General features: G+C 38.3%; 1 protein-coding gene across 5 annotated transcripts in view; it reads left to right on the forward strand.

The window, feature by feature from the left end:
• Nucleotides 1–26,957, forward strand: part of MYLK (myosin light chain kinase) — a 224,580-nt gene that overhangs the window by 36,915 nt on the left and 160,708 nt on the right. For 4 of the 5 annotated variants that reach the window (XM_075093019.1, XM_075093022.1, XM_075093020.1 and 1 more), the window contains exon 2: nt 26,785–26,942. In XM_075093019.1, the coding sequence (XP_074949120.1) occupies nt 26,793–26,942 (150 nt within the window). In that variant the 5' untranslated portion in view covers nt 26,785–26,792. Of the gene's footprint in view, nt 1–16,465; nt 16,484–26,784; nt 26,943–26,957 lie in introns of those variants that run through there. The other variant, XM_075093021.1, reaches the window with a different exon arrangement.

Here is a 26,957-nt window from a genome sequence, read left to right on the forward strand (position 1 = left end):
GGAGGTATTTAAAAGATGTGTAGACGTGGCACTGCAGGTCATGGTTTAGGAGGCATGGTAGTGCTGGGTTGATAGTTGGACCTGATGATCCCAGAGATCCTTTCCAACCTTAATGATTCTATTATTCATTTTATGGATGTCTTTAAAGGATCTTAAGTGGACAAATTCTTGCATGATTTCTTTGGGCTGTGTCCCACGGAGCTCAGACAAAATGACTGGAATAGTCTTTTCTAACTTTGAACTCAGTAAAAATTCTCAGTTGCCAGTTTGAATTCAGTTCAAACTTCCAGTTTGTGGTCCAGTTTATAGCCTATCTGAAGACTTATTAAGAAGCTAATTAGTGATGTCTTATTTTTGGAGAACAGATATCTACTCTAAAGCATTGTTATACCTGGGGCCAAGGGAAAGGCTCATTAGAGCTTAGGTGACTTTGATAGTTAACTTCTCTATTGTTACCATATTGCTTAACTCCTGAATTACAGCAGGCTGTCTTCCTGTTGAAAGACTCACAGGCCAAATGAAGGCTAGAATCTGTTTGTTTGTACTGTAGCACAGGTAAGCTAGGGGAAAAACTCGAGTGTCTAGCCAGCCTTAGAACACAGGACAGGGACAAACTTCTGAGCTTTAATCCCACTTCTGCAGTTTTTGAGAGTTTACTTTGGCCAAAAATGTTATAAGTGAATGAGCGTAAGTGTGTGTGTCTGGCCAGAACATGCTCAAGTGTGAGATTTGTGTAGGAGAAGCAGGGGAAGCTTGTGTTAGTTTTTTTGTGTGAAACAGAAACTTAAGGAAAACTCATGAAGCTCGAGGGTGATCTGGATTATTTTGTCCACTGTAGTTTGACCTTTAAAAACAATAATAGTAATTTGACTAAAGAGCAGCTGGGTAGTATTACTGTTAGGTGTGTCAGCCGCAGGAAGGCCTGCTGTCTCTTTCGGTCAGGGCCATGGGAAAACTGGCAATCTCTTAAAATACCTCACTTCTCAGCTCATACTCAGATTGAAACACAAAAGAATAAAGTGTCTTTACCCTCAGTCTGTCTGAGGAGTCAGCTACTGATAATGAAAACATGTATGGTATTGCACAAGGAGAACAATTTATTTTAGGAGTAACTGGCAATCTTTTAAAGAGAGTTGCCACTGTATCAGTTACAGGGAAGCCTATATAATATCCAGTTAAGAATGTATTGATCTGACTTTGAGAAAAAGCTGAAAAGCAACCAGGTTATATTAAGCAAAATTTTCAAGAGTTACAGCACAGTACTTCCACCACTGGGTGAAAAATTGGCCTATTCTAGTGCTTTTCATGTAAACACATTCTGTTTTTTTCAAGTAACCTGATTTCATGAGACTGTGTTTGTTCCAAAAGATACAAATCATCCTGGGAGAAAGCTATAAACTTTATCTTACTTGTTTTGCTTGGAAATGGCCTTGGTCTCTCTCAGAACCATAGAAATTGGATAGTCTGATTGGCATGGTGGAGGAGAATTCAGGCTTACAGACTGCAGTCACCAATATATGTGGAAGAAGGATGCATCTGTTTCTTGGGCATTCTAGGAAACAGATCATCTTCAGGGAGGTGGCAAATTCTTTGCTATGTATGCTGCCAGTCTCCACACCTTACTCTTCTTTCAGACTTTTTGTATGTCTCTTGGAAATATCCAGGAAGAAGGGATTGTACAACATATTTTTAAAAAGTCTTTTCATCTGTGTTCACAAAGCTCAAGCATACAAGTAGGAGCCCTGAAAAATTTCCAGAGTCCCAATTTAGGAGGTGGATGCCTGTAGTTGAAGTTCTGCACTAGATGCATCTTAGGGTGAATGTTATTCTCTTTATCAAAATATACAGGGTATCATAAACCTAACAGTACCAGGGTTGGCTGGAAAGAACAGTGATTATTCTGTATTTAACATATGAATTTGGCTAATGCTCTGCTGTATTTGCAGATTGCTCAGCAACCTATAGAGAATAGTTTGTTTCTGGCCGAGGCACTTCCTTACCAGGCAAGTTGTCTTATTTGTATTTGTCCTATTTTCCCTATTTTTTTCTGCAGAGTTTTAGGTGTAGCAGCCACTTTTACATCTAACTTGAGTTAGTTATTACAAAGGAAAAGAGGAAGCTGTATTACACCTATAATTCTTCTGTACCTGTTAGCTCTGAATGGGGCATAATACTGCACTAGACTAATCCCAAGTCTCAACTTATTAACAAGGCACCAAAACCAGTCTAGGTTTAAGCTGGGGGCAAAAAGAATGGCTGAAGCACTGAGATGCAGCAATGGCACATTATCTGTGGATATGGCAATACACTGTCTACTTTGGACTGGTCTTGGAATTTAGAGACAATGGGGAGGGAGGAGAGGTTCTCCTGTGGGCAAGCTTGCTGTTAGAAGTGGGAGAAGACACTTTGCCTTGCACAGTTCTTCAGAGAAGAAGAAATAAAATATTTCTTTGGGGAACTTAATGTACAAGGGAATATTTTTCTAGTTATTGAAAATCTCATGGGGAATAGGAGTGGTGCAGGTTTGTTTCTTTACAGGAAGTGTCATATATTTTTCCAGACATGGCCCAGCTCTGATTAATTAAAATCATAATTAAAGGAAAGTTCACAATATTTTGTGATTGGACTTTTCTTCCCTGCCCCCTCCCCCATCCAAAGATCCCTGCAGTGCAATAAAAAGAATACAGGCTCCCTTTAAGAGGCTATGTTAAAGGAACTAGACCTCTTAAAAAAACTGATGCAAGTCATTGTAATCCTTCCAGTCCCCTCTCATGAATATCTGCTTCTCAAGAGGATTCAGAAATCCCCAAAGAATATCAGATAAACAAGATTAGTCATATCAAGCAGTCAATAGGAGAAGCAATGAACTATTACAAGCATTAAACATGAAAAATTCTAGACTAAAACATTTTTGCAAATTTTAGTCTTATCAGTTTTTAAACTACTGAAAGGACTGAGGCTCTTTTTCTTCCTTTTAAGATTAAAAGTTTAATCTGGTATAGCTGCCTTCTAGTTAAAGGGATGTCAGTCATTGCATTTTCAACTACTGTGTTTTCCACTGTTCATGTGTGTCTGGACCTCTGAATAACATCTGTATAAAAAATGAGGCAGTAGCCTCATTCCTGTAAATTAATTAATTCATTAAAGTTTGGATCTTGAGCCCTTTAAAGGGCTGCGAATTAAGCTTGCAATGAATTTCCTGTTATTGGGTGATGTCATTGCAGGCATAAAGAAAGAATATGAATATAGATAGAGCAGCCAAAATTAACAAGAACAGAAGATGTTATTTTTTTTGTTTGTATTAGAGGTTCATTCCAGAGAAGTATACTTTTCCAGCATTTAAATTCATTAGGTTTTTATTTAGCATTGTTTTTTCCAAGTGTTCGCACTAGTCAGGAGCTAATGTCATAAAGCAGGTATTGCTTAATCTATTTTCGCTGCTGCTTGATGCTGTAGTACTTCTGCTACAAAGCCAGTCTCTTGATGATTCCTGAAGGATCAAAAGCAGATATTTTGATCCTCCAACAGTTGTAAAATCCTGATTTCTTTGTGGTTTCTCATGCCCAGTTTGCGTTACAGTGATAAATATGCTTTTTCAGCAAGAAAAAAAATAGCAATTGTACTGGGTGAGGGCAAGTAAAGATAGCCGAAGAAACTTAGTAGTTCAAGTTACCCATCTCCTTTTCTGGCTCTACCTATTAAAAAGTATAAATGCCAAAATGTTCCAAGAACAGTCATTAGCTTTTAAGGAAGGAGGTGCTTTGGTACAGCACTGTTAAGGGTGGCTTAATTGGGTCTTCTGGGTCTTGTTCTCTCTTTCATCTTTATTCCTGTGATGGGTCTAAAGGGATACACAAGCCTTCATCACTTACTAATTGTCTTGTATGCATGGTCCTTCATCAAGAGAGGAAGCTGGTTAGAGGTGCAGTCTAGGTTCTGGCAGTGGTAGCAGACACTGCCAGCTTAACCACAGCACGGTGCTGTCACTGTCCCTGCCATTTACCAAAAGACTGCATGAGTCTTCAATACTGAAAATATAATTTTATATTATATTTAATGTTAATGCAGTACCTTTATTAGCATAAAATTCACCTGTGTATTTTTGGGATGCTAATTGATATGTTGTTGTTTCTTGTGATATCTTTTCTCAGTAAACGAGATTTACAACGTACTTTCTCTGAAGCAGCTGATATTGCAGGTATAACTAAGGTGTCTAGTGAAATCAATCCAGTTTGGAAAGTTGGGTTGAGCCTGGAAGTTAAACCATTTGTTAGGATGGAAAATTAATACTCTCAGGCTGATCTTGATTGTTCTCCTTTGAAACAGTGGAAGGCATTCATATGCACTGCTTTTCCTTATTGGTTTGTGCTAGTAACCTCTGTGAAATAAATTACAACAATTAAATTAAAATCTGGCTTTTAATACTCAAGAGTTGAATGCACTGCACATGGCTCAGCTCAAGAGAAGCCCCTATGACATGGCTAATTCTCTTCTCAATGGGATCAGAATGAAAAACTCGCACTATAGAAAGCAGATGATTGGAGAAGATGCATTAATAGGAAAACTGCTTGTCCTGGGAAGAGTTTAGAGCTGTAGATCTAGCTCACATTTTAAACCTCTTACTCAGACCTTGCTCAAAGAAAGGTTTGGTCTTTTAAGCACAACAGTCTTGAATAGTACATATGTAGCAGTACAAACAAGTTGTATGTTTTATTTATAGATTAATAAGTTTGTCTCCAAAGTATTTTGAAAACATCAGAATCTTTTTCTGGTTAAATAACTTTTGTTGAGCCTCTGGTGTAATGGTAAGCATATGGCCAAAAGTATGATGTTTGTTGCTAGGAAACATGTTTTCTCGTAAAACATAACTAATAAAGTGACCTGTGAAAGCAGAAAAGGAAATAGGAAGAGAGAGAAAAGGCAAACCCAAATAATACGCAAGCACATGTTTCCTTAAACTCTTTGGATTGGAGAGTTCAAGTTAACAGATGTCTTTCTGCAAGAGGCATTGTAAAGGGTTTTTTTTCCTAATGCTTTAACTAACAACAGATTTGCCTGATTATTTATTATATTTATTTGTAAACAATGCAAACCAGTTTTACCCTGTGGATGAACTGAGTAGCTTGGAGCAGATCTTGCACTTAGCTGTGTTTATGTGCTTAGATTTTATTGGATGTCTGTTCCTGAGCCTTAAATCTGTCAGCAGTGCCCCCAGTCTGTGTTACAGTGGTGCTTTTCATGCCCTGTAAGTTCAGTTGACTTGGCCATATTGGACACTCTTAAGATTCAGCTGGACAGGGTCCTGGGCCATCTCATCTAGACTGCGCTCTTCCTGGGAAGGTTGGACTAGATGATCCCTAAGGTCCCTTCCAACCTGTGATTTGCCATTAAAGCATTTGTTTTAATTCAATGTTTGCTTATCTGAAATGCAAAATTATTGCAAAGGGTTCAGTTCTGTCAGATACCAATACTATTGCATCTGAAGACTTCACAGGACCATGTTTCTTTTGACTGAAAGCTGTACTAAGATTTTGTATCCTTGTTCCATGGTTGTTCCTTAGTTTTTATTTCCATCTAGGTGTGCATACTAAATAGACTCATTTAATTCATAAAGCTCTTTATGAATTTGTAAGGCTGTGCAGCAAGCAACAAATTTGCAATGAAGTCCTTAAGGAGAGGGACTGGCATTAACTAAGATTCGCACGTAAGAAAAAATGGCTAGTATTTACAAACCATGTAAAGCATACCAGTGTGCCCTCTGGTTTGAATTTATCTGTTCCATTTATTTAACATTAACAGTACAAATCTCCCACTGACTTTTTTCCCTCCCCCCATGATTTAAAATTCATACCAAAACAAAAAAAAACCTACAGTAGTTTACACTTAAAAATCAACTTGGTGGCCTCTAAAACATAGGGACAGAGGTAACTGTAACAGCACAGACACCCTGAAGAGGCTACAAACCTGTAAGTCGTCATTTATCTATTTCTCATCATTCACCTTTTCCTGAAGCTACATGTCTTTGAGGAGCTTGTTAGTTTATTTTGCCCACTCACAATCCTTATCTTCTTGGAACAGTGAGGACATCTGACAGCTATTTAAATGACATGTAAGTTTTTTTGCCTAACAAACCATTTTGGGCTCCAGTGATTTGAATGTTCCATGCAGAAGGTATAGCAGCTCCTGCATAAGAGGGGTTAAAACATAGGCAGCACTTCAGTCTGAAGAACGTAGTAGTTAAAATACACATAGCATGGGGAAATCTGGCAAAAATAAAGCCTACAAAAAAATCCTTTTCTACAATCTGGGATAATTACACAGTACCACAGGACCTTCCTAGAGTAAATTTAAAATAACTTTCCTGATGTCTTACTACACTTTAAAAAATATCACTAGCACTTTTTAAAAACTTGGGGCAGAATGACAATGAACGTAAACATTTAAGAACATCAAAATTCAAGTCTTCTAGTCCTCCAAAACAATTGCTACTTTTAAAACAAAACAAACACATGAGGAGGAGTGTTTCATCAAATACTCTTCCCGCAGTCTCCAGTTACTGCAAGAATCCTTTCCACTTCTCTGGATGGATGTCTTGCACTCGAAAATCTGAAAGACTGGAACTGAAAGTTTGCCAAAAGGTATAATCAAAAGCTGTTAAATCAGGGGAACCTTCCCATTCAGTTCAACAGAACTTGAATGCAAGGTACTAACCCAATTTTCTGTTTAGTATTTAACCTGCCTCAAGCTAAGTATGAAGTTATTTCTTACATGACCAGTTTTGACTACTTGTTTGAAACTCGCAGCCTTGGCAATATCAGGTCTGTTCCTTGACAGGATTAAGGCCTGGCATATAATCAAAAACTTTTAAAATACCAGCCTTCAGCTGATCTGTCTTTCTACAAGAATGTAGAGAACAACTTAGGCCCTAATATTGTGAAAACTTACTTTCATGATTATTTTGATTCAGAAGTGTAAGTGTAATCATATTGAACTTAGCTAAATCTTTCTCTGTGCAAGCTTCAATGTTGTTTACTGTTACACACAAAAGCTTACTGGAGAATCTCTGAAAAACCTTAGCAAGCTGAGCAGGTGATGATCAGGATTGCCAGAGGAGTGGCTTATGAATGAGATTTCTTTGATTCCTTCTAGCTACAGAGTGATTTGCTTCCCCCTAAAACATAAGAACGTTTGCCTTTTGAGTTTTAAGGAGCTGGCATCATCTAGCTCTGCTCTGTCAGAGAGCTGGGCAGCCCTTTAGAAGGGATGGTTAGAGGTCCAGTGTCTTCACCTAAAGTTTGTTAACCTGCTGTCTGTCTTGTAGCATTAGAATTTGGCTAGGCACAAAACCATCAGCACTTAGGTCACTGCAGCCAGTAGAAAATAATGAACCATATCTCCTACAAGATAGGCTACTATTAAAAATTCATACTTTATACAACTAGAGAAGACAGGCCTTCTATCTAACATTCTTTCTGAGGAGCAAACATCACAAGATCATCCATCAGTGAGTCCATATGTTAAGGTCTTTCATTATGTCAGTGGCAAGCAAAGAAAAGAATAAAATCTGACATAACCATTTGGTAACACTCAATCATTCAGCAGCATGTCACTTCAAGACTAATAGTCTCAGCTTCTGCTTTGTATAAAAATAAATAAAGTGGGTAATTGCAGGTGCCCTAAATCCCCTTAGTCTTCCAATTGGATAGTGTCTTGCTTTGTCTTAATAACTTAATGTCGTAGATAACACCTGCTATCTACAAGGAAGTTATGTTCTTGCCTAGAAAGTTGTTCTGTGATTTCACAGTGTCGTCCCGTCGTCTCCTCGTCCCCACTCCACCACCGCCTCGTATATATGCAACAGAACCATAGGTCAGAAAGAAAGCAAGAACACATGTATCTATCTGGTCAGTTATGATTTATTTATGATGTTAGAAATCTAGATAAACTCTATCAGTACCAATAGAGTTATTTCAGTCTCTTTCAGAAAAACAGCATGTGTTGAACTCTGCAAATGTTTCAAGGACTTAATATTTAAAGATAAATAGTCTTGACTTTTAAAAATAGTACTTAATTTGATCAGGGTTTTCACAGAAGTTACCCTGGTATTATCTTTGTGATCCAGGAAACAAACAAACCAAAACCCCAAAAGCCAAAACAAAACAACAGTTGTTCTCTATATTCTCTATCCTTATTCTAGTTTGGAAAAGCAGTATTTGGAACACCTTTGGGCATTGAATTTCTTTTCTTTTTTTTTTTTTTTACTCCCTATAGGAAGAATACCCATCCCTATCTGCAGACAGAAAACTAACTGCTGACATAATAATGTACAATAATGAATAACTGTTTAACTGATAAAAATTAAGTGATTAACAATAATGAATAACAGATTTCCTGTGTGCTAGTGGAAGAACTCTCTGGCAAAAAGGTGCTCTGAACCTGGATTTTTAAGTTTTTAAATTCTATTTTAGTTCATTATGACTTCTGGATAATGCAAAATACATATGCTGGATCTGGGAAAGCTTTTTGAAACAGCATAAAACAAAGATTTGTTCTCCTGTGGCAAATGCTCTTGCTTGGATAAACACTTGCCTACTCAACAGGCCTGTCTCTGGTGTATTGCAAGACTTATCTGCTAGTTTTCATTCAGTACAATGGTGTTGGTGCTCTTCTCTCATCTCTTCAAAGTCATGCCAAGCGGAACTAGCCATCACTAGTGGTACTTCCTATAGAAAGTTTCTAAGCTTAGAAAGCAGAAGGATAGAAGTGCAATTGGCATTCTTTCATAGAAGTGTCTTGAAGATCTAAGGTTGGTGCATGAAAATCCGGTGTGACTGTAGTTCCTGTTTCCTTTTGATGTGAGAAGAGATAACCCTGATGCTCTCGTGACATCTGTTACTGTCCTGTGTTGCCCTGAGGCAATGGAGTATTGCTGAGTGTTGATATTTCCATTATTCCCTTTTTGCTTCTAAACCCCTTTGATCATTGGATCCACATGGTTGAATGCAAGTGGAATTAATACCACTTTAAGCCTGCAGGCTCGTTCAATTTAGCATGTCTCTTCCTTCATATGTATCCAATATTAGAGCCTCCTGTTGAACTGAAAACAAATACAGTACATTTGTCTGCTTAATTCATTTTACAAGCTTCTAAGATTCTATGCTGCTGTGTCCCAGCTAACATATGTTAAAAACAAAAAAACTAGCAGAAGGCTAGCTTCATTTTTCTGTGGCTTTGTGTGGCACAGGAGGAAAGCAGTCACTTGCTGAATAGGACCAGTAGTTTTTCAGCTGAAAAACAATTATTGTGACTAAAGCAGCAAGAATCTCTGCAGTTTTACCCATATAGGCTCAGCATGGATCTGTTTTATACTGTTTCTGCTTGATGTGGGTTTGCATTAAGCTTGGGTTTCAAATTCAGAGAAAAGCCAATACTGGAAGGAGAAACTTGCTGTGATTAGGGATGGCAATGGTAACTGAAATGTTTGCCAACCTCAGAAAATTGGCCGAAGTTTTAGACTTACAAGAAACCATTTCAAATTGGGCAATTTTCTTCTTATTCAAGTTTTGTTCTAAGGATTTCCAATTGTGATATCAAAAACCTGTAGAAGTTAGTTTACTTCATATTTTCTGCCAGATCTTTCTTCATGCACAACACCAATAAATTCAGATAGTGTTCTCTCTTTTCCAGCACAGGAGTGCCTACCTCTTTGTAGTTAGTGGTTAATAATTGTTTTGGATATCTCACGGGCTGAGAAGCTCCTCTTGTCTGTTAAACCAACAAACCAATTCTTATTTGGAGTTCTGCCGCATCCTGCTATTTGTTCTTGCTGTTATTCCCTATCAGCAAATTAAAAATAGAGAATAGGGCAGTAGCAAGTCTTTTTGGTATCTGTCCTGACTTCAGGAATTGCCCTTGCTTTTCTTTCTTTCTTCCTCTGACTCCTCAAGAAAGGTATTTTTACCTCTGTGTTCATGATTCTGTGTTGGAAATACTGATGCTTTGCTGATCATACTGTGTAATGTCATCTTCTAGGATCCTAGAAAAGCTGTTTTCTGTGTCACTTGTTGGGTGAATCATTCAGATGCATTCTTCTGAACCACACCTAACCAACAGTGCTGCCTCTGATCGCTTGGACTGAGAAGTCCTCAAAACAAAACTGCATCTGGCCACACACTTAAAAGCTTCAGAGTAGGTTGTGGTGTTTGCTTTAATGGCAAAGCATAAAGCTGCAGTAGGCACCTCATGACAACTTGCATAATTTCTGTATTCTATTTTATAGCCAATCTACACTTCTGATTTTCTAAATGGCTGCTTGATAAGGGGTTCTTATGTAGAAATTGTTTGGCTGTCATTTCTTGCTATAAAAAGTTGACATGAATGACGCACATTGAACAAATAGTAAAGACGATTAAAAACCAATGACTTGGGCTCTACTCATTTCTTGCATTTCTTTCTCTTTGATCCAGAGCTGTCAAACATACTTCTAAAAGAACCAACACTTGTAGCCATCTTTGAGATGAATAGTATTCTTGTACCAAGTAGGGGATGCATTGAGAGGATGGATGCAGGAAAACCTCAGAGGGAATCAAGATCAGAAGCAGAATCTGGAAATTTGGGATCCCTGTCCTCTCTTCAAATTATTAGATCTTGTATGGAATTTGCCTCAGTTATTCTGTTTAAAGGTTATCTATTAAAGCAATGAAAAAGATGCTTTGAAATATCTCCACTATTTGAAAACAGGACCATGCTATTTAAAGAAGAAAACCCTTGCTAGCTACTCTACCTCTGGTTTCAGATAACCTAGTCATTCCAAATATGAGGCGGCTGCCTCAGAGGCAGAAATCATCCATTGTTCTGTACATCACCAGGCAGATTCCTGGAGGCTGGTATTTCCTGCCAGATAAGAGATAGAATAAATAATGCAGGGTCATTGTGATTGCAGATCTTACAGTACTACAGTTCTGTAGTTCATGATAAATGGGTTTACACTGAGCTGCCGAAACTTTTACAGAAAGATGTGCTACCAGATCCCTAGCCAGTGTGAACTGTTTCAGTTTTGTGACCCTATGAAAATAGGATTATTTATACCACCTTAAAACATAGCTCCTTACCTTAAGACATTCCTCTCCCTTAAGGAAACATGATAATAATAATCAAAAAAGCATTATTTACCTGTGCTTGTCTGGCCTCAGTGCTTTACCTTTTATTTCAATTAGTCTGGTGCATCATAAGCCATGGGTTTCAGTTGTCAGTAACAATGTCCATAGAATTAAATCACTGTACTCCCATGCAGATAAAATGCATTTGACAGTGATGTTGGAACACTGTGTCATTGCTGTGGGACGACAGAGGAGGCAGGAAGAAGCCATAGATCATCTCAGCAGTGGTGTGAGAAACCAAGAAGGTATTGAGCAAATCCACACCCGCCAACCTGAAAATAAAAACTTGTACCCTCAAACAAACCACAAACAAACCAAAACAAAACCTCAGGAAGCGGGAGATGAGCCTTTCATCAGAGTCCAATAGATTGAACACTGCCATGGAGAAATGCAGGGGAAGATGATGATAAACATGGGAACCTGGAACTTCTCAAATTGTTCCGCATTCTGCTGTTTAAGAACTGAGGAAAGTGTGTTTCACAGGGCCCAAGGACAGCAACAGAACTGGGTCTTGTTTCTTACATGGACCTGCTGTATGTCTTCACTGAAGTTATTCAGAGCTCAGGTTTGAAGCTGACATGGCGAAGATGCATGAGAGAGATCTAGCTGATGGAAAACAAACAAAAAACCCCCAAAACCCCAACCCTCCTCTCCCCCACCAAAACCTATTAAAAAAAAGTGTCTAAAAGCTAACACAACTGTGGCTTCACTGGAGTAGCTGGCAGTGTGATACTGTGAAAAACTGTCTAAGCAGCAGCACAGGGGAACGTGTGATTTGATTAAAAGTAAATCTTTGCAGCACTTTAGCTGGGGAATGTGGAGACATGTTGGCAGGGAAGGGATCCATGGCCACTGGAAATAGTAGCAAAGTGATTGTGGTTACAGAAAAAATAGGAATGGTATTTGAGGCACAGGGGAAGCCTTCCTGTGGTGTAACGTGTAATGTATGACATCCTTACGCAGTTTGTCTGAGCAGTGTGGCAACGCATTGCTGGGGCTGGGCGATATGAACTCTGATGCTGTGGCATAGTGGGAATTCTAATGCAGACCTCTAACTTGCTGTGCAAAAACATTGTTGTTCTTTTTCTGCCTTCTCAACTTCCTGTGCTATGGATACTAGAGGGTAGTTACTGTGGGTTTAGGATTTATTGATACTTGTCAAAATATTGCTGTATTGATTTGGAGTTGTTTAGTGATACACAATCTAGTTCATGTCTTCAGATTGTCTTATTATTTACCTTATTTTTATTCCTCTGTCTTCACAGCTAGGCTCCTCAGCAGCTATACCTGATGTTAAAAAAAAAAAAAAAAAAAAAAACAGAACCGAAAAACCAACCTTATTCTGATGCCTTCAGATGTAATTTCGTTTTCCCCCTCCCACCCTTGAAATAGTTGGGTACTTAGGTGCTTGGTTTCTCTTTGTGAGTGTTTATGCTCACAAAATGTTTTCAATAATCAATTACTTTGCATATGATTTTGGAGGCATCTTTTATAACTGAAACCTAAGCACTTCATGATCAGCAGACTTGCATATGTATCACATGAGGTGCAAATATTCCAGGAATTTCCTCAGCAAGGCTTTCTGTTTGTGTACCTTTGCAGTTTTCAGTGTGATGATTTCTACTCCTTATTTACTGATTCTGGATATAGATTATCCCTAAAAATGTCTTTTATTGGAAAAACACTGTTTTAATAATCTCCCGGAGAAAACAAAATCTTGTGCAACTGGCCAAACTGCCCTTTGCTAGAACTGTGTCTATGCTATATCTGTGGGTCCACCGGGAAAAGCAGTTTTCTATCCTTCTCTCTTATCCCCTCAGTGCTGGTTTCTGGATTCATGGCATGGAGACTTCTTGTCTAAAAAGGGATTTTTGTGGTTTGTAGAACTCTCATTCCAATTTGACACTTTCTGTGACAATTTCATAGGGTCGTTTTCTAGAGGAAATGAAAAAGGAATAGGAAAAAAGACTCTACTTAAGGGAAAAAATGGTATGGATTTTACTGATATTCTCTCAAACTCCCTCCCCAGGCTTTACAAAATTCTTTGAACTTTTTAATCCTATTGATACTAATCAAAGGTCAGGTTTCCAATTTCTTTTTTTATTTCCAAGGTAATTAAGAACATTTTGTTCATGGACACCTTGTAGAGCTGAGGCATACTGTTACTTTTTTAATTGATAAACGATACTCCAAGGCACATCTGGTGTAGCACTTCTCTGCAGAGTTTAAAAGTGTACCCAGTACTAAACTGGTTTGCAGAGTTGCAGAGCTCTGTACTGAGTGCACAGAAGTCTCCTGGCAAGTGCCTAAAAATGAAGAGCTTGCCTTGGAGCTGGTTCCCTATTCAGGTCTCGCTAGAGGCACTGGCAGTCTTTCTACTGACTTCAGCAAAACTGAAGTGACACAACATTATTTTGTCTGTTGCTCACCTCAGATATACTACTCATGAAATAAAATGTGTGACTGGGAACAAAACACAGAAACTGGCTGGGTTCTGCCCTCTGTCCTCCATGGCACAAATTGGTGTTGGAATAAATTTGACAGAGAATATAAAATTTTGATCTCAATTAAGGCTTCAATATGTTGGTCTGTTAAGAAGTATAAGCATCTCAGTGTGGTGGTGGGGACCTAACTTAAGGGGAGGAGAGGAATGGTTCTCTTAATCTATCATTAAAGAAGAAATCTCTGGTAGGAACTGCATGCAAAAGGAACTGAAAAGAGAACAGAAAAAACATGAACAATTTTTGTCTACGCAGAGATATACAAAAGAGGTAATGGGATGTGAAGTGTTAGCAGTATTTGAAGAACTACCTTTTTTCTTTTTTTAAAATACTCTTTAATACTTTATCTTGAAGAATGCATTTCTATTTCTCATATCAACGTTGCACATTTTTATTCACATCTGTGTAAACACTTGGGTAATTGGTGTCTTTTTGACCTGCTCGCTTTCATTATTGGCATCCAGAGTGGTTCTTGGGACCTCATATAAAGCAGAATTGCCCTCGACTGGCAACTACACAGGTTGAGTGAGGCGCTTTGGTGGGGAGAAATACAAAACACTTTGCAAACATCAAAGCTGAAAAAATGGGGAAGGGGACGTGGGGGGAATGACTCTTCACCAACTGATTTTGTGGGTGAAAGTTGGTCAAAGAGGTTTGTGTGAACCTCAGTCATTATGGAATTATTTGTTGTTAGACTGGGGGGCGGGCATCAAAGAAAATGTCCTGAAGTTCATTCAGTTCAAGCTGTAGAAATCAATCAACAGAGTCATTGTGATTCTAAACCATATTGCCAGTACAGGTGAATATTGGTTGGCCTTTTGACAGCTGTCATCATATGTTCTTTGTGTATATTGCCTCTGCCTGTGTGACCATTCTCTTCCCCACTCCTCAGTGCCTTTCTGCATCCTCAGAGTTGTTGTTTTAATCTCATGTTGACTTCCTTTTCTCTTTTTTGTTTTTAATCTCGACTCTTCCTTTTTTTAACTCTGTTCTCTCCTTGCTAGGCAACATCTCTGCCTGGCAGTGGTGTGAAATGGTATTCACCTCCCATCTTTCACTGCCTGTGATGAGAGCTATGCCACTTATTCCCAATGTGATAGACAAGTTGACGTGACTGATAAGACCAAGCTTCTATAGAACATTGTCACAAGAGCATCATAGTTCTATGCCTTGCTCAATTTTGGCCTTTTAAAAGGGGATAGGAAAACTTTTGCTTTGTGGACACGATGGAAACATTTTATTATTCCTACCACTTTTTTCCCTGCTGATATAGAAAATGCCGATATGTTCATTAGATACACTATGTAAACTGGGGCTAAATATTGGATGGGGCCCAAGGTTCATGAGAAGAGCCATTCTAATGAATTTCCACAGAGGAGGAGGTCTTTCTTGGGTGTGTCTCCTGGCTGGAACCAGGGCAGTCAGGACGGGCTTGGATATCAGACTGAGTCCAATCATTCTCCTGTTCATACCATCCCCAATGAAATGTGAAGATGCTCCAAACCACTGTTTTGCATTTGAATCTTCTTTTACATACACTTTTAAGTTGATAGCTTTGAGAACGTACATTGTGTGCTTTTGTAGAACATAGCTGAACAAATATGACGTGATCTCAATAACTTACTGCAACTCTCTAATTTACAAACCCAGTAAAAAGTATGTAAAAACTTTTTTATGCAGTAAGGTGTTTGAATGTAATGGAACAGTTTCTTTATTTGAAAATGGAACTGTCTTTGAAGGCATTCATTTCTTTGCCTGCATGTCCCACTCTCTGCAGTCGCAAATGAAAATGGTGTTCACTTGTTATCAGAAATGGACATTTCGCTGAGATTTGCAAACTGGTGCTTAAGTAAGATTAAACCAGATTCCTTCTGTCTCTCTTCTTCTTGCTAAGCTCTGCAATATTAATGATTTATATATTGATATTGTCATTTTCATAGGCTGACTTTTTTCACCTTGTAACAGTTGTTTCTTCTCAGATTTATAGTGTTCTCTACAGAATAATAGTTGTCTTGCTGGCTCTTATCCAGGATGTGAAAGTCCTATATTGTAGTCCAAATTTAACATCAATTGTCAGATGAATCATAGAGTCATGGGGTTGGATGGGACTTCAGAAGGCCATCCGGTCTTTCCCATGTCCAAGGCTAAATCAACTGTACATGTCATTCCTGACAGACATTTGTATGGCTTCCAGCACTGAAGACTCCCCAGGCTCCTTGAGCAATCTCTTCCAGGACTGCTTCAATTCTTATTTATTAAACTTTTTCACTAATGATTAAATTGTCCCTGGTACAATTAAAAGCTTATGACTGCGCATCTTATTTCCCATATACATTGAGAATAAACTTGTCTTCATTTTCTTGCAGCAAGCTAAGTGTTTGAATATAAGTACCGCCTTAACTTCTCCACCTAGTGGGGCCCATTTGGGGAATTATTCCTTTTAAGGATTTATAAAAATGCTACCACTTTTTGTTTCTTTGTTTCCAAAGTCTCCCGCTGGTTCAGGCTTGGAGTGCAGCATGCTGCACTGGATGTGGAACCTGATAAGCTGTGAAAAGAGCAGACAGATGGCTTCAGTGTTAGGAGTTGGTCTTGTTTGGTTACATCGTTGCTAAAACCTGGACAGTAGAGGTAAAGTAGAAAAGAAGTCACCAGCTCAAGAGATGCCTGTAGGGGTCCACACTTCATCATCTGAAGACTGCTTTAACTTCTTGACGATCTCTGGTACGGCTTTCCTGGATGGCACTCTTAAAGTTTTCACTTCTTTCTTTCTATGAATTGAGACATGAAGAAGGTCACAGGAAGCTGTCCTGCGTCAGACAGGTAATGTGGGGTTGAGGGTGTTGTGGAACAACCCTAAGCTCGTTCTCTCTAGGAGCCATTGCTTTATCCTGAAAATCTGAGACCTGTTATCCCTGTAGAAAAATCTCTTCTGCAATCTAATTGTAGATGTTCTTGTCAATGCTGTAACTGTCTGACTTACAGCAATAAGTTTTGCGGGCTATCTAGTGCTTCTATGAAATAAAACCAACTGTTTGTTAATTAAGGAAAAAAGATATTGTCATTGTATCACCCCATCTTGCATGTAGGTTATAACTTTTTCAGCAAGGTGGTGTTTCTATTTGCTGTACAGTGCCAAATACATTGTTAAGGATTGATGTATAACCAATGATTGTTGGAGTATGCTGGCTTGCATGCATGAACAAAACTGCTGTTTCCAGAATAAATAAACTTGCAGGAGAACTTATGGGCTAGGTTTTCTGCTGACAGTTAATGGGGCTTCATAGAGTAGAAGGCAGCACAGAATTTGGCCTTGTGCAGAGTATCTCGGCATGAAGAACCAGTGGCTCTTTCAAATGAAGAACCTAATTCCTTTAGTATTAAGTATTTGCAGTATAATTTGAAACTTAGTGATGTTTATCCATGGCACTGTCTATCTCTGGCTGAAATAAAGAGGTTTCTTTCCAATGTTACCCCAGGGTTCGTGCACCTCAGCCAGTAGAGTGCATGTGTTCATTTTCCCAAATGGCATATAAGTTGGCGGACTTGGGTCTCTTTGTTTTTTTGAGTTCTGGCTATATTTGAAACTAAAGTGCAAAGCAAAATTTAGAGGCTAAAAATTCTGTGTTTTATGAACCACAAATCTTCCATGACTCATCTTTCATGCAATTTTATGGCCCTACTGGCTTGGAAATGGGCAATAGCAATTGGCCACCTGCAGCATCAAAATCAAGGAAAGTTAATGTTGTGGTCACTCTTTGAAATGTGGAACCCTAAAAAAAAAAAAGCCCCCACAAAACAACAAAAAACAAACCCAGACAACCTCACTGTAAACTGCTGACTTAGCATCATGTTCCACCACCTCTAAGACATCACAAAAATATGACTTTTTCTATAAAATTTATTTGAATCAAATGGTGGGCAGACCTTTCAAAACTTGGCCCTTGCTAACTTGCTCTAGAATTAAACTTGTTAGCTCTGCTAGAAGCCTTGCTAAAACCTGCACTCAGATAAAAGGAATTACCTTACAAAATAAATAGGAAATAAGATTTTTCTTTCTCTTTGCAAGATTTTTTTTTTTTTTATTTAGTCCTTGGACCTTTGATTTTACTTTTTTTTATTTTCTCCCAGCTCTGAGGTCTTATGCGAAATCACTGAAGCACTGAATCATGTTTCTTCCTCAATACTGGGAGAGTTAATACATAAAATTACTTTTAAGGGGCTTGGATGGAAAGTATTGTTTGCGCTATGTACAGCTGTTAGCAAAGTTGTATTATTGGGCTTGTCCATGTTTAGTATTAAGGTTTGAAGCCAGAGCTGTAGGTGCAAATCTGTGCTTGTGTACTTGAAACTTCATGCTATTATCAGCCTATACTGACAAGCTTCACCTCCGCATGATTGCCACTGGCACTGAAAGTTATTATAAAATTGCAAGTTACATTTCAAGAAGGTTTCAAGAGTCTCTATTCCAAATGTTTCACCAAAGTCCTCTTAAATCCATGGTCAGCTGGGGTTCCCAGCTGATCCTCAGGTATTGTGCTTTTCAGTCACTGATGGCACATAGATGTGAGTTGTAGAAAGGAATTATGTTGGGAGCTCTCACCTGCTGTGTGAAGATGACCTGAAACAAATCTCTTCCTACAGTTTCTTACCCACACCCAGAAGTCTCCCTGAATTTTTGATTTTGGTATATATTGAGTACTAGAAATGATTCTTTAAAGGAAAACCAGTAGAATTTTATAGCCAGTGACCTGCTGCTTAGTACACTGAAAACCTTTCTGTAGGTCTTGCCTTTTTAATTTTTCTTCCTCTTTTTTTTTTTTAATGTTGCTTATAAACTAGACTTGTAGCAGGTTTTGAAGTCAGATTGAATTACTCTCCCCAATGTGCTTCTATAGGAAGCCACTATGGAATCAGTAAGAACAAGACCTACTTGCATTCCATTTGCCATCTGGGTTTCTCCCTGGCTTCAATTTGCTGCTATAAAATAATTCTTAGGTATGGATGCTGTACTGAACCTGCCTAATGCATGTCACATTTAGTTACTCATATTTCTTCTAAGATAACAGCTGCAAAGAAGCTGTTTCTTGTAGTCTCTCCTGATTTACTGCTTCTTAATCTGATGTTTCAGATTAAACATCCAAGGTTTTGAGTCTTAAAATGTCATTGCATTCTTTTAAGACACATGTTCAGCTGCTTTGTAATGGGCATGTTTTTTCTTAAAGTTTAATGCTCTGTGGTTATGGAATAATTGAATAATGTAGCATGTCTGTTTATAATCAAGATGAGCATATGTTGTCAAAGATATACATACATTTCTCTTTTATATGTTTTCCTACATTCTTCCTTGTACCTGAAATACCATTTGCAGCTACTTTAATATATCAGTAAACCATTGAGGCGCAATTGTGCAAGGGCACATATCAAGGCTCATGTTAGATGTGTTATGTTGCAGTCACATGACTGCTCGGTGAAGTCAGACATCTGTACAAATCCAATGGGCCTGGTATCTATAGTACCCGAAACAGCACTGTTAAATTGGGGAAAATTAGAGGATGTTTATAACTGTGTATCTGCAAGAAAGTCACATCCTTGCTAGTGATGTCTTTGCTAGGGAGCACAGAGGGCTAGGGAGGGCATGATTTTCTTTTTCCTTGATAAGAACATGTGGCAATGTTTTTTGGTTATTTTGTTTTTTTAAAAATATGATTTATATAAAGGCTTTTGACAGCCACCCTTCTTGTGCTCTGATAAACCTATCTTTGAATAAATGTAGGTCACTTGGCATCATCTTGAGTTATTCTTTAATATAAGATGAGGATGAAATTCTTTCACCCAGCTATGCGATGGTACTATGAAAACCATTTCAGGTTAAAGCCCATGCTGCATTAGTCATGCAAATATAGTAAAAGCACCAAATTTATTGATTAGACAAATGAATTATCTTCTTACGTCTCTCTCTGATCTGCTAAAAATAATTCAGTTCTCTGCCACGCAAGCCGTGTGTTGATATCTTTTTGTCTTTTTTAGAGACTTGTCAGCTGACTATGAATTATGAAGTTGTTCTCAGTCACACCAGGCTAACTTTTACTTACGGATGCTTCTACAGTAGCCACTGTTGTGATTTGCATATTCAGCAAAAGCTAATGAACTGAGCATTGCAGAAACCCTGAAAGGGTATGTAGGAAGAGTTGTCCTTTTTCTTGCAAGGCTACCCAAGACATACAGTAGACTAAAGGAAATGTGCCAAAAACACTGTTGTTATCTTATCTCTGACAGTGTAGCCCGAAATACTAGGAGATATGTAGCACTGTGCAATAAGAAAATTACCTAGCTTCATTCTAGAAAGCTCCTACTACACTTCATAGGTCAAACTCTGTATCAGAGTCTCACATGTGTATACCTCCTTTGGAGCTTGACACTTCAGTCTTTAAAGCAGCCTGGAGAACATTGTTGTAGCAGAATAAAACATAGGGGCTGTAGTAGCACTGTGTTAAAATGAGCACCTGGAACAGTTCGATCCTGTTCTTTCCTTTTTCTGTGTACAAGCAAGATTCTTGCTAATGCAAGGCCTCATGGCTGCTGACTTGCTGAGTGTGAAATCCAAGGCATTGAAATGATGGGATTTGAAGAACTTGCTTACTTCTGGGAAAATCTTTGCCATGATGGTCCCAAATGAAATTGTAATTTCATTTGGAACTTTTTTGCTGCCACTTTACTGAGCCTAAGCTTTAGCACAAATTTCAAGGTGATCTGTAATACCCATTTCTGTGGGACAGTTATGCAAATGTATGTTGTGGGAACATACCCAGGGATTTCACATGTATGGTGTTGCTAAAACTTGCAAAATTTTTGGATCATGGAGTTGTGTGTGAAGATTTGGCATCTGATCCTGTTCCTACTGCCATGCCTAATAGTTGTATCAAATTTTACTAGAAAAGGATAGAACACTTAGGGGTCTGGGTTGAAAATGCCTTGAAAATTTTTATGACAGAAGGGCTTTTCTAGAAACTAGGTGTGTATAGAGCAAGTGAGATGATGATGATCATTTATGGATGAGATGACAGAGGAAGAAACCCCAGTCAAGCCTGGGCTGATGAAAAATCTCACTTGCTGCCATAGTGTCAGGGCACATTCTGAGGCTCTGCTTGACAACAACACTTAGCAAGACCTACAAATAGCAGAGCACAGGCACAATAAGGTCTGAACATCACAAAAGCATGATTTGTGGACTGTATCCTATTGTTCCTTTAGAAAAATAAAAGGTGTATTTCTCTTGTATTACTAGCATGGCCAGTTCAAATTAGTCCTGCTTGCAACACCATAATCTTGTTGCTGTTCCTTTACCAGAGGAATTCCTGTTTTATTACTGGGTGTGAAAGAGAAGCTGCCTGGAATAGTATGGCTACGACTAGTAGGGTTACAAGCCCCTTGCTTCCTGTTCCGGCTTTCAACTTCTTCCTATCTGCTTAATCTACACATGACTTCATCACCTTTGCTGATCCACTGTGGTTTATTGTTCTTCCTACATGCTGTTTCTTGGGTACCGGTAGCTGACAGGAGGCAGGATACTTCCTTGTGTGGTCTTGCAGGGCAAGACTGAAAAGATAATCACCAGTCATATGGCTGCAAAATTCATTTCTGTAGTTCTGTGGAGAATGTGTTCGGTTACAGATTTGTATAGAAGTATGGTAACCACATGTTAGTACTTGTGGTAAAGAAAGAAGCTGGAGGAAAGGAAATAAGGTGTGTGAAAAGGGGAAGCTATCAAGCAGGTCTAGAAGTGAAAGAAACTCTTTTAAATACTGAAGGTTTTGAAGTATAATGGATAACATTTAGCCCCCAGCAAAACTCTGAATTCAGTGATATGTGTAAGGGAATAAATTTTACCTAGTGTTTTAAAATGTGTGCTTTTTGAAAACACTCCCCAACTGATTTATAAAAAAAGAAATCTAATGAGATCCAGCTTCCTGTAAGTTTACGGTAATTTTGTGCTTTCTGCTAGTTATGCTATTTATGTGGTCCTTTTACTGTAGCCTGACTCCCACCCTCTAATATAGTTATCCTCACAGCACTTCTTTGTGGTAAGGAAGTACAATAATCCCCGCTTTACAAACGGGGAGCCATGGCAAAAGAGAGGCTTAGTGACTGCCCGAGGTCACACAGGCAGCCCATTGCGGAGCAGGGAATTCGACCAGGACTCCCAAACAGCAGACACATACTCCAACGCCTGGGCTGTCTGTTCTTTTGCTCATATTTTTAAAGAGCTCAGAAGGTTCTATCCAGTTTTCAGAGACGGTTCAGAGGTTATTGAAGGCAGTCTGACTAAAATAACAGAATAGCTGGACCAAGTAAAAATGTGCCACTTACTGCAACTTACTGCAACTCTACACTTGAGTCAAACAGAGGTTTTGCAGCTGGCAGCTCTGGTTTCCTCTCGCTTGCACAAGCTTGCTCTCACATATGCACACATATGCTCTCTCTGCAACTCATTTTTCTTCTGCCTTGGAGGAAGGACTTGGTAAAAGGAAATCAGTATAATTAAATGGTTTTGTAGGAAGCTGATGTTAAGTATTTACTTACATAAAATAAGTGGAGGAAAAAAAACCTATGAGGTGGATTTCTTAGCGTTTTCTTTTTTGGGGTTTATTTTTGTGAGTAGAGTATTGAGTGACAGAGATTTGTTCCCAGTAGAAAATGCTTGAAACACATTAGTCTGCTTTGGTATTAGAAAGATTAGAGGGCACACTGTGAGAATTTGTAAGGATTTGTGTGCTTTTTAGAAAGGATTAAGAATTTTTTAAAAAATCCAGATTAGAAATGCTGTCTAACCACATCACTACCCTGCAAGCCAACATCTGCATGGTGGTTTTCTATGCTTAATACCACAATGTTTGTATTGCAACTTCAGTAACAGTTGGATTTGTTTAAAGATCACGGTCTAGGTGTGCACAGCGTGTGAAATGAAAGGTTATGAGTTCATGTCGCATCCTTGTAATCTTATTCAGCAGCAAACTTGAAATACCTAAGAAAAATATTTTAGGGATAGGCTCATTCTAGAAAGTTGCTTAAATAAAAGAAAAAAACCCAGATACATTCCATAGCTTTTAAGTGTCTGCTTTCATCCTATAAAATTTTAAGCTTGAATAAGATTTGTTCTCTGGAACATAATTTCTTTAAAATATTTGGACATGGTAGTTCCATAGTAACACCAGACTGCACAACATGGAATTATTGCTTTGTTTGGGAACATAATTGTTAAATATCCTCAAAGCTGAAAAAAAATACTTCTTGATTATTTCCTAGAAAAATCTTCAGCACACGTAGCTAATTATAGTCAGACTGCTACATGTGGATGATTAGAGGCTTATGTTGCTAGAAAACTGCTTGTGCTGATTTGAACTAATATTAATTTGCAAATTCAATCCCCTTCAGACACTTCAGTTAGAAAAACATAAATCTGTGCAAGAGGTGTTTATGGAAAAGACTAGCTATTACCTTATTTTATGCTTTACAGTCTCACTTTATTAGGCATCAATTTGCTGATGATTTTTGGTATCTTACCAGCATGCAATAGAAATGTAACCTGACCAGTAAGAGTGGCTTAGCTGTTTAGGATTTTTTTTTTTCTTTCTTTCTACTTTTCCCCTCTCCTGTTTGTTTGTTTGTTTCATTTCATTTTGTGTAGAGCTTGATTGAATAGCCAGAGAAATCACTGGAAAGCTGGTGTTGGGCTTTAGCTCAGTCTTTACATCAGAAGGTCTTTCCTAGCCACAGGACTTTGACTAGTGCAGTCCAGACATACCTGAGCCCAGTGATGCTTGGAGGACGAGCGTATGTTGGATACAGTGTATTTTCCACGCACGTGCCAATGGCTGTTTCAGATGCTTGGTGAGTTTGGTCTTGTAGCATACCCATGTGGAGGTTTCTGTGTGTAAGCAAGTGTCATGCTTAACAGGTTCCTTAAAGTCACCCTGCATAAGCAGTGCACTGTACCTAGGGACACACACTTGAGCATTTGGTCCCTACAGAATAGTCCTGTGAGGATCTGTAGTGCATATAGTTTTCTCTTGCTTGTTTCAGCCATTATAATGGCATTGACCAGAACGGAGTTCCATTTGCATGGGTGAATATCAAGTATGAATTGGATTCTGAATGTTGGTTGTTGTTTGTTTGTTTTTTTTTTTAATTATGTTTTCAGTTTTACTACTCTTACAACATTATTTTTAAAACAAAGTTTAGGGGGCATATGCTTTTTTGATGTAATTTTGGTTTTGTAAACTCTCTGCAAAGTTGACACAGATGTGTGTGGAAGGATAGGTTTTCTTGCTGGCTTCTTATAGAATCAAATGCATTACAGTGTCTTCAGACTGGAGATTTTCATAGCATCTGGATTATACCTGGCACGTTATTGGCAGTATTGGTGGTCTGAAAATTTTATTGCAGGCTTGTATTGGCAGACCAATTTATTAGTTAAGAGTTTCATAGCTAGAGAGACACTGCAGATGTTGGCATTTATAGGCTATGGAAAGGTGTAGCTTAGCAGAGAACAACATGTGAAAAGAAAAACTGAAGATTGAGTAGTTAGTTGAGCATGTCAAAAAGTTAAGATCATCTGTGGAAAAGAGACATTTCAGGAAACACTTTGAGAAAGAGGACAGGAAAAAAAAGGAAAATTAGAAATAAACCTTAAAATGGGATTTAGGCTAAGAGGTAAGCAGATACAAAATTATCAATGTCATATACTAAAAGTTACAGAAGATCACAGTTGATACTTAAGGCAATTTGATATTTGAAAAATGTTTGTATTTTATCTGTAAAGAAAAATAAATTTTAAAAATATGTTGGAAAATATGGACCCAGTATGGATCAGTTTACAGCTGTGCAATTGATTGAAAGTCTGCTGGGATAAACTGAAGTATTAGCTGAGTGGAGAACTGAGTTTGGAGTCTTGTCCTTAATGAAAGAAAAACTAATTGAAAGAATAATTCTCTCGCTTTCTCAGGCAAATGGTTGTTCATTGTAGCGACTATAGCTGTGAGAGACTGTCATTCTCTGTCCCTTAGGGTGCTAAGTACATTTGTTACAAAATAAGTAAGTCTTTCATTTCATTTCTTGTTTCTGGAATACAGTCAGTTTCTTCCTTATTTAAATTATATTATGATTTCATATGGTTCTTTGATAAGTTAAGGAAAACAGATAATTTTGGCGGGTTTTTTTTTCTGTTTGTGTTTTTCAAAGTTGCTTATACTGGAAAGGGAGACTTACACTATGCTCTCTGGTGACTGGATGCCAATACAGAGATTCACTGCAAGACTCACTCCCCTGTAAATGAAGGCAGAATTTATCATTTTAAAGCTTTGCATCACGGTTAAGGAAATAATCTTTATTCCATTTATGTGTTGGTCTCAGCAATTCAATTGTTTAAAACACTAGAGGATTTTCTTGGGGTTTTTGCATGTTGATATACAGAAATGCTAACAGAACACCATTCCAGAAGGAATCCAAAGTCCACGTCATCTGGATTCTTATGAATGAGGAAGGAAATGTCAAACTTTTTTTTTTTTTAACTCTGTGTGCATACATAATTTAACTGATACCTTGGAAGGATTTGCCTTCTAAGCCGTAATTCCTGGCAAGTGCATGGTGTGAAGCAGAAAGCTCTTTGTCTCTCGCACCTTAGAACAACACACACCCTCTGGAGGTGCCTCTTTGTTGACTGTGAAAGAGCCAAAGCTTCCAGTTCAACATTAGTCTAAAAGTTAGATGTTTAAACTTCCATGAGAGGAGCTGCCCTCTTAAATTGTTTTTGATCAATGTAGAGAAGGTGTTTCTGTATGTTTATGGAGCATGTCAGGTATGCTATATGGAAAAGTGTGTTCTCAGGATGGGTTTTCAGATGCATACGTGTGACATTTGAGTGTAAGTCCTATTTGGAAATGAATGAGTCTTGTGTTCCCCTGCTCCCCAAATAACTGCAGCCCATTCTAGTAAAAGTATCCTTCATACAGTCAGGAATAATGTGGCCCTAGCTTAATTGATTTTTCTCTTGTTTTAATTGAAGTTTCACCGTTCACTCAAGTATTATTTATTGTAACTTTCAACCGAATCAGATTAATAAATTCATAGTCTATCACGGTTTGGTGTGTATGGCAGAGGATTATGACTGGAAGCCCAGTGTTCTTCATTGGTTCAACATGACTTATTGGTGGGTCAAGCATTTCTCAGGTTATTTTCTTTGTTATACTTGTCTATTAAATAGGCATTTTACAGCAGGGCTTCTAATTTACGTAGACAATTCAAAGAATTAATACTAGGATCAGCTACTACTTTTTTTTTTTTTCCTGGAAAACCCAAAATTTTACTTTTTAGAAATAAAGTGATTTTTGCTTTCTGTTGGGAAGTATGAAATATGTAGCAGAAGAATCCCTCTGAAGCAGATATCTGTAAGGAGGTCTCTAAAATACCATTTTTGTAGCATTATGAAATTTGGTCTCCATGCTATTTTACTGGTCTGTGTGCTGTAGAAGGATTTGCAGTAGACACTTGGAATTTCTGCAAAAGTATTGCTATGTACTAGCAGTTCTTTGGAGGGAGATATCCAGATATTTCTTAAGATCTTGAAAGCATGGTATGAAAAATCAGATTTTCCACATTCCTGCTTGCAACTTAAATCCAGTGCAAACAGAGGTCTCTCTATTTCATAAGTACTTGTTTAGCTCTGGCTGTACTTTTGAGACTTATTGATTTTGGTGTATTCCAGGCCAGGAAAATCAAAGTCACGTTGTGAAAATATCCTCCTGAAATAAGTTATTACCTTTTAATGCAGTTATAAAGGATGACTTTTTGGTTAATGCTCTGGCCTGGGACTTGAGAGTTCAAAGCGAGTTCAGCTCAAGGCTGTGACCCTGACCACAACTGTAGGCACACCAGGCAATCTTCCTGGGTCTCAATTCCCCACCCAGAAAATGGCGCTTGTCACCTTAAGCTGAAGAGTCTTACTATGTATACAAATACAGCATGTGTACAGGACAATCTGCTCCTGATCTGATCCTTAGCTGTTACTGTAATCTAAGTAATTAATCATCATAACCTCTATATCACCATTTGTTTCTGTTTTACAGTCCACATCATGGGGGATGTGAAACTGGTGACATCTACTCGAGTCTCCAAAACTTCCCTGACACTCAGCCCCCCTGTGCCTGTTGAAGCACCAGCATTTACTCTTCCTCCTCGGAATATCCGAGTGCAGCTGGGAGCCACCGCGAGATTTGAGGGGAAGGTAAGAAACAGATGT

Source organism: Phalacrocorax aristotelis, chromosome 5, assembly GCF_949628215.1.
Source record: "Phalacrocorax aristotelis chromosome 5, bGulAri2.1, whole genome shotgun sequence".
In the NCBI taxonomy this organism is placed as follows: Eukaryota; Metazoa; Chordata; class Aves; order Suliformes; family Phalacrocoracidae; genus Phalacrocorax; species Phalacrocorax aristotelis.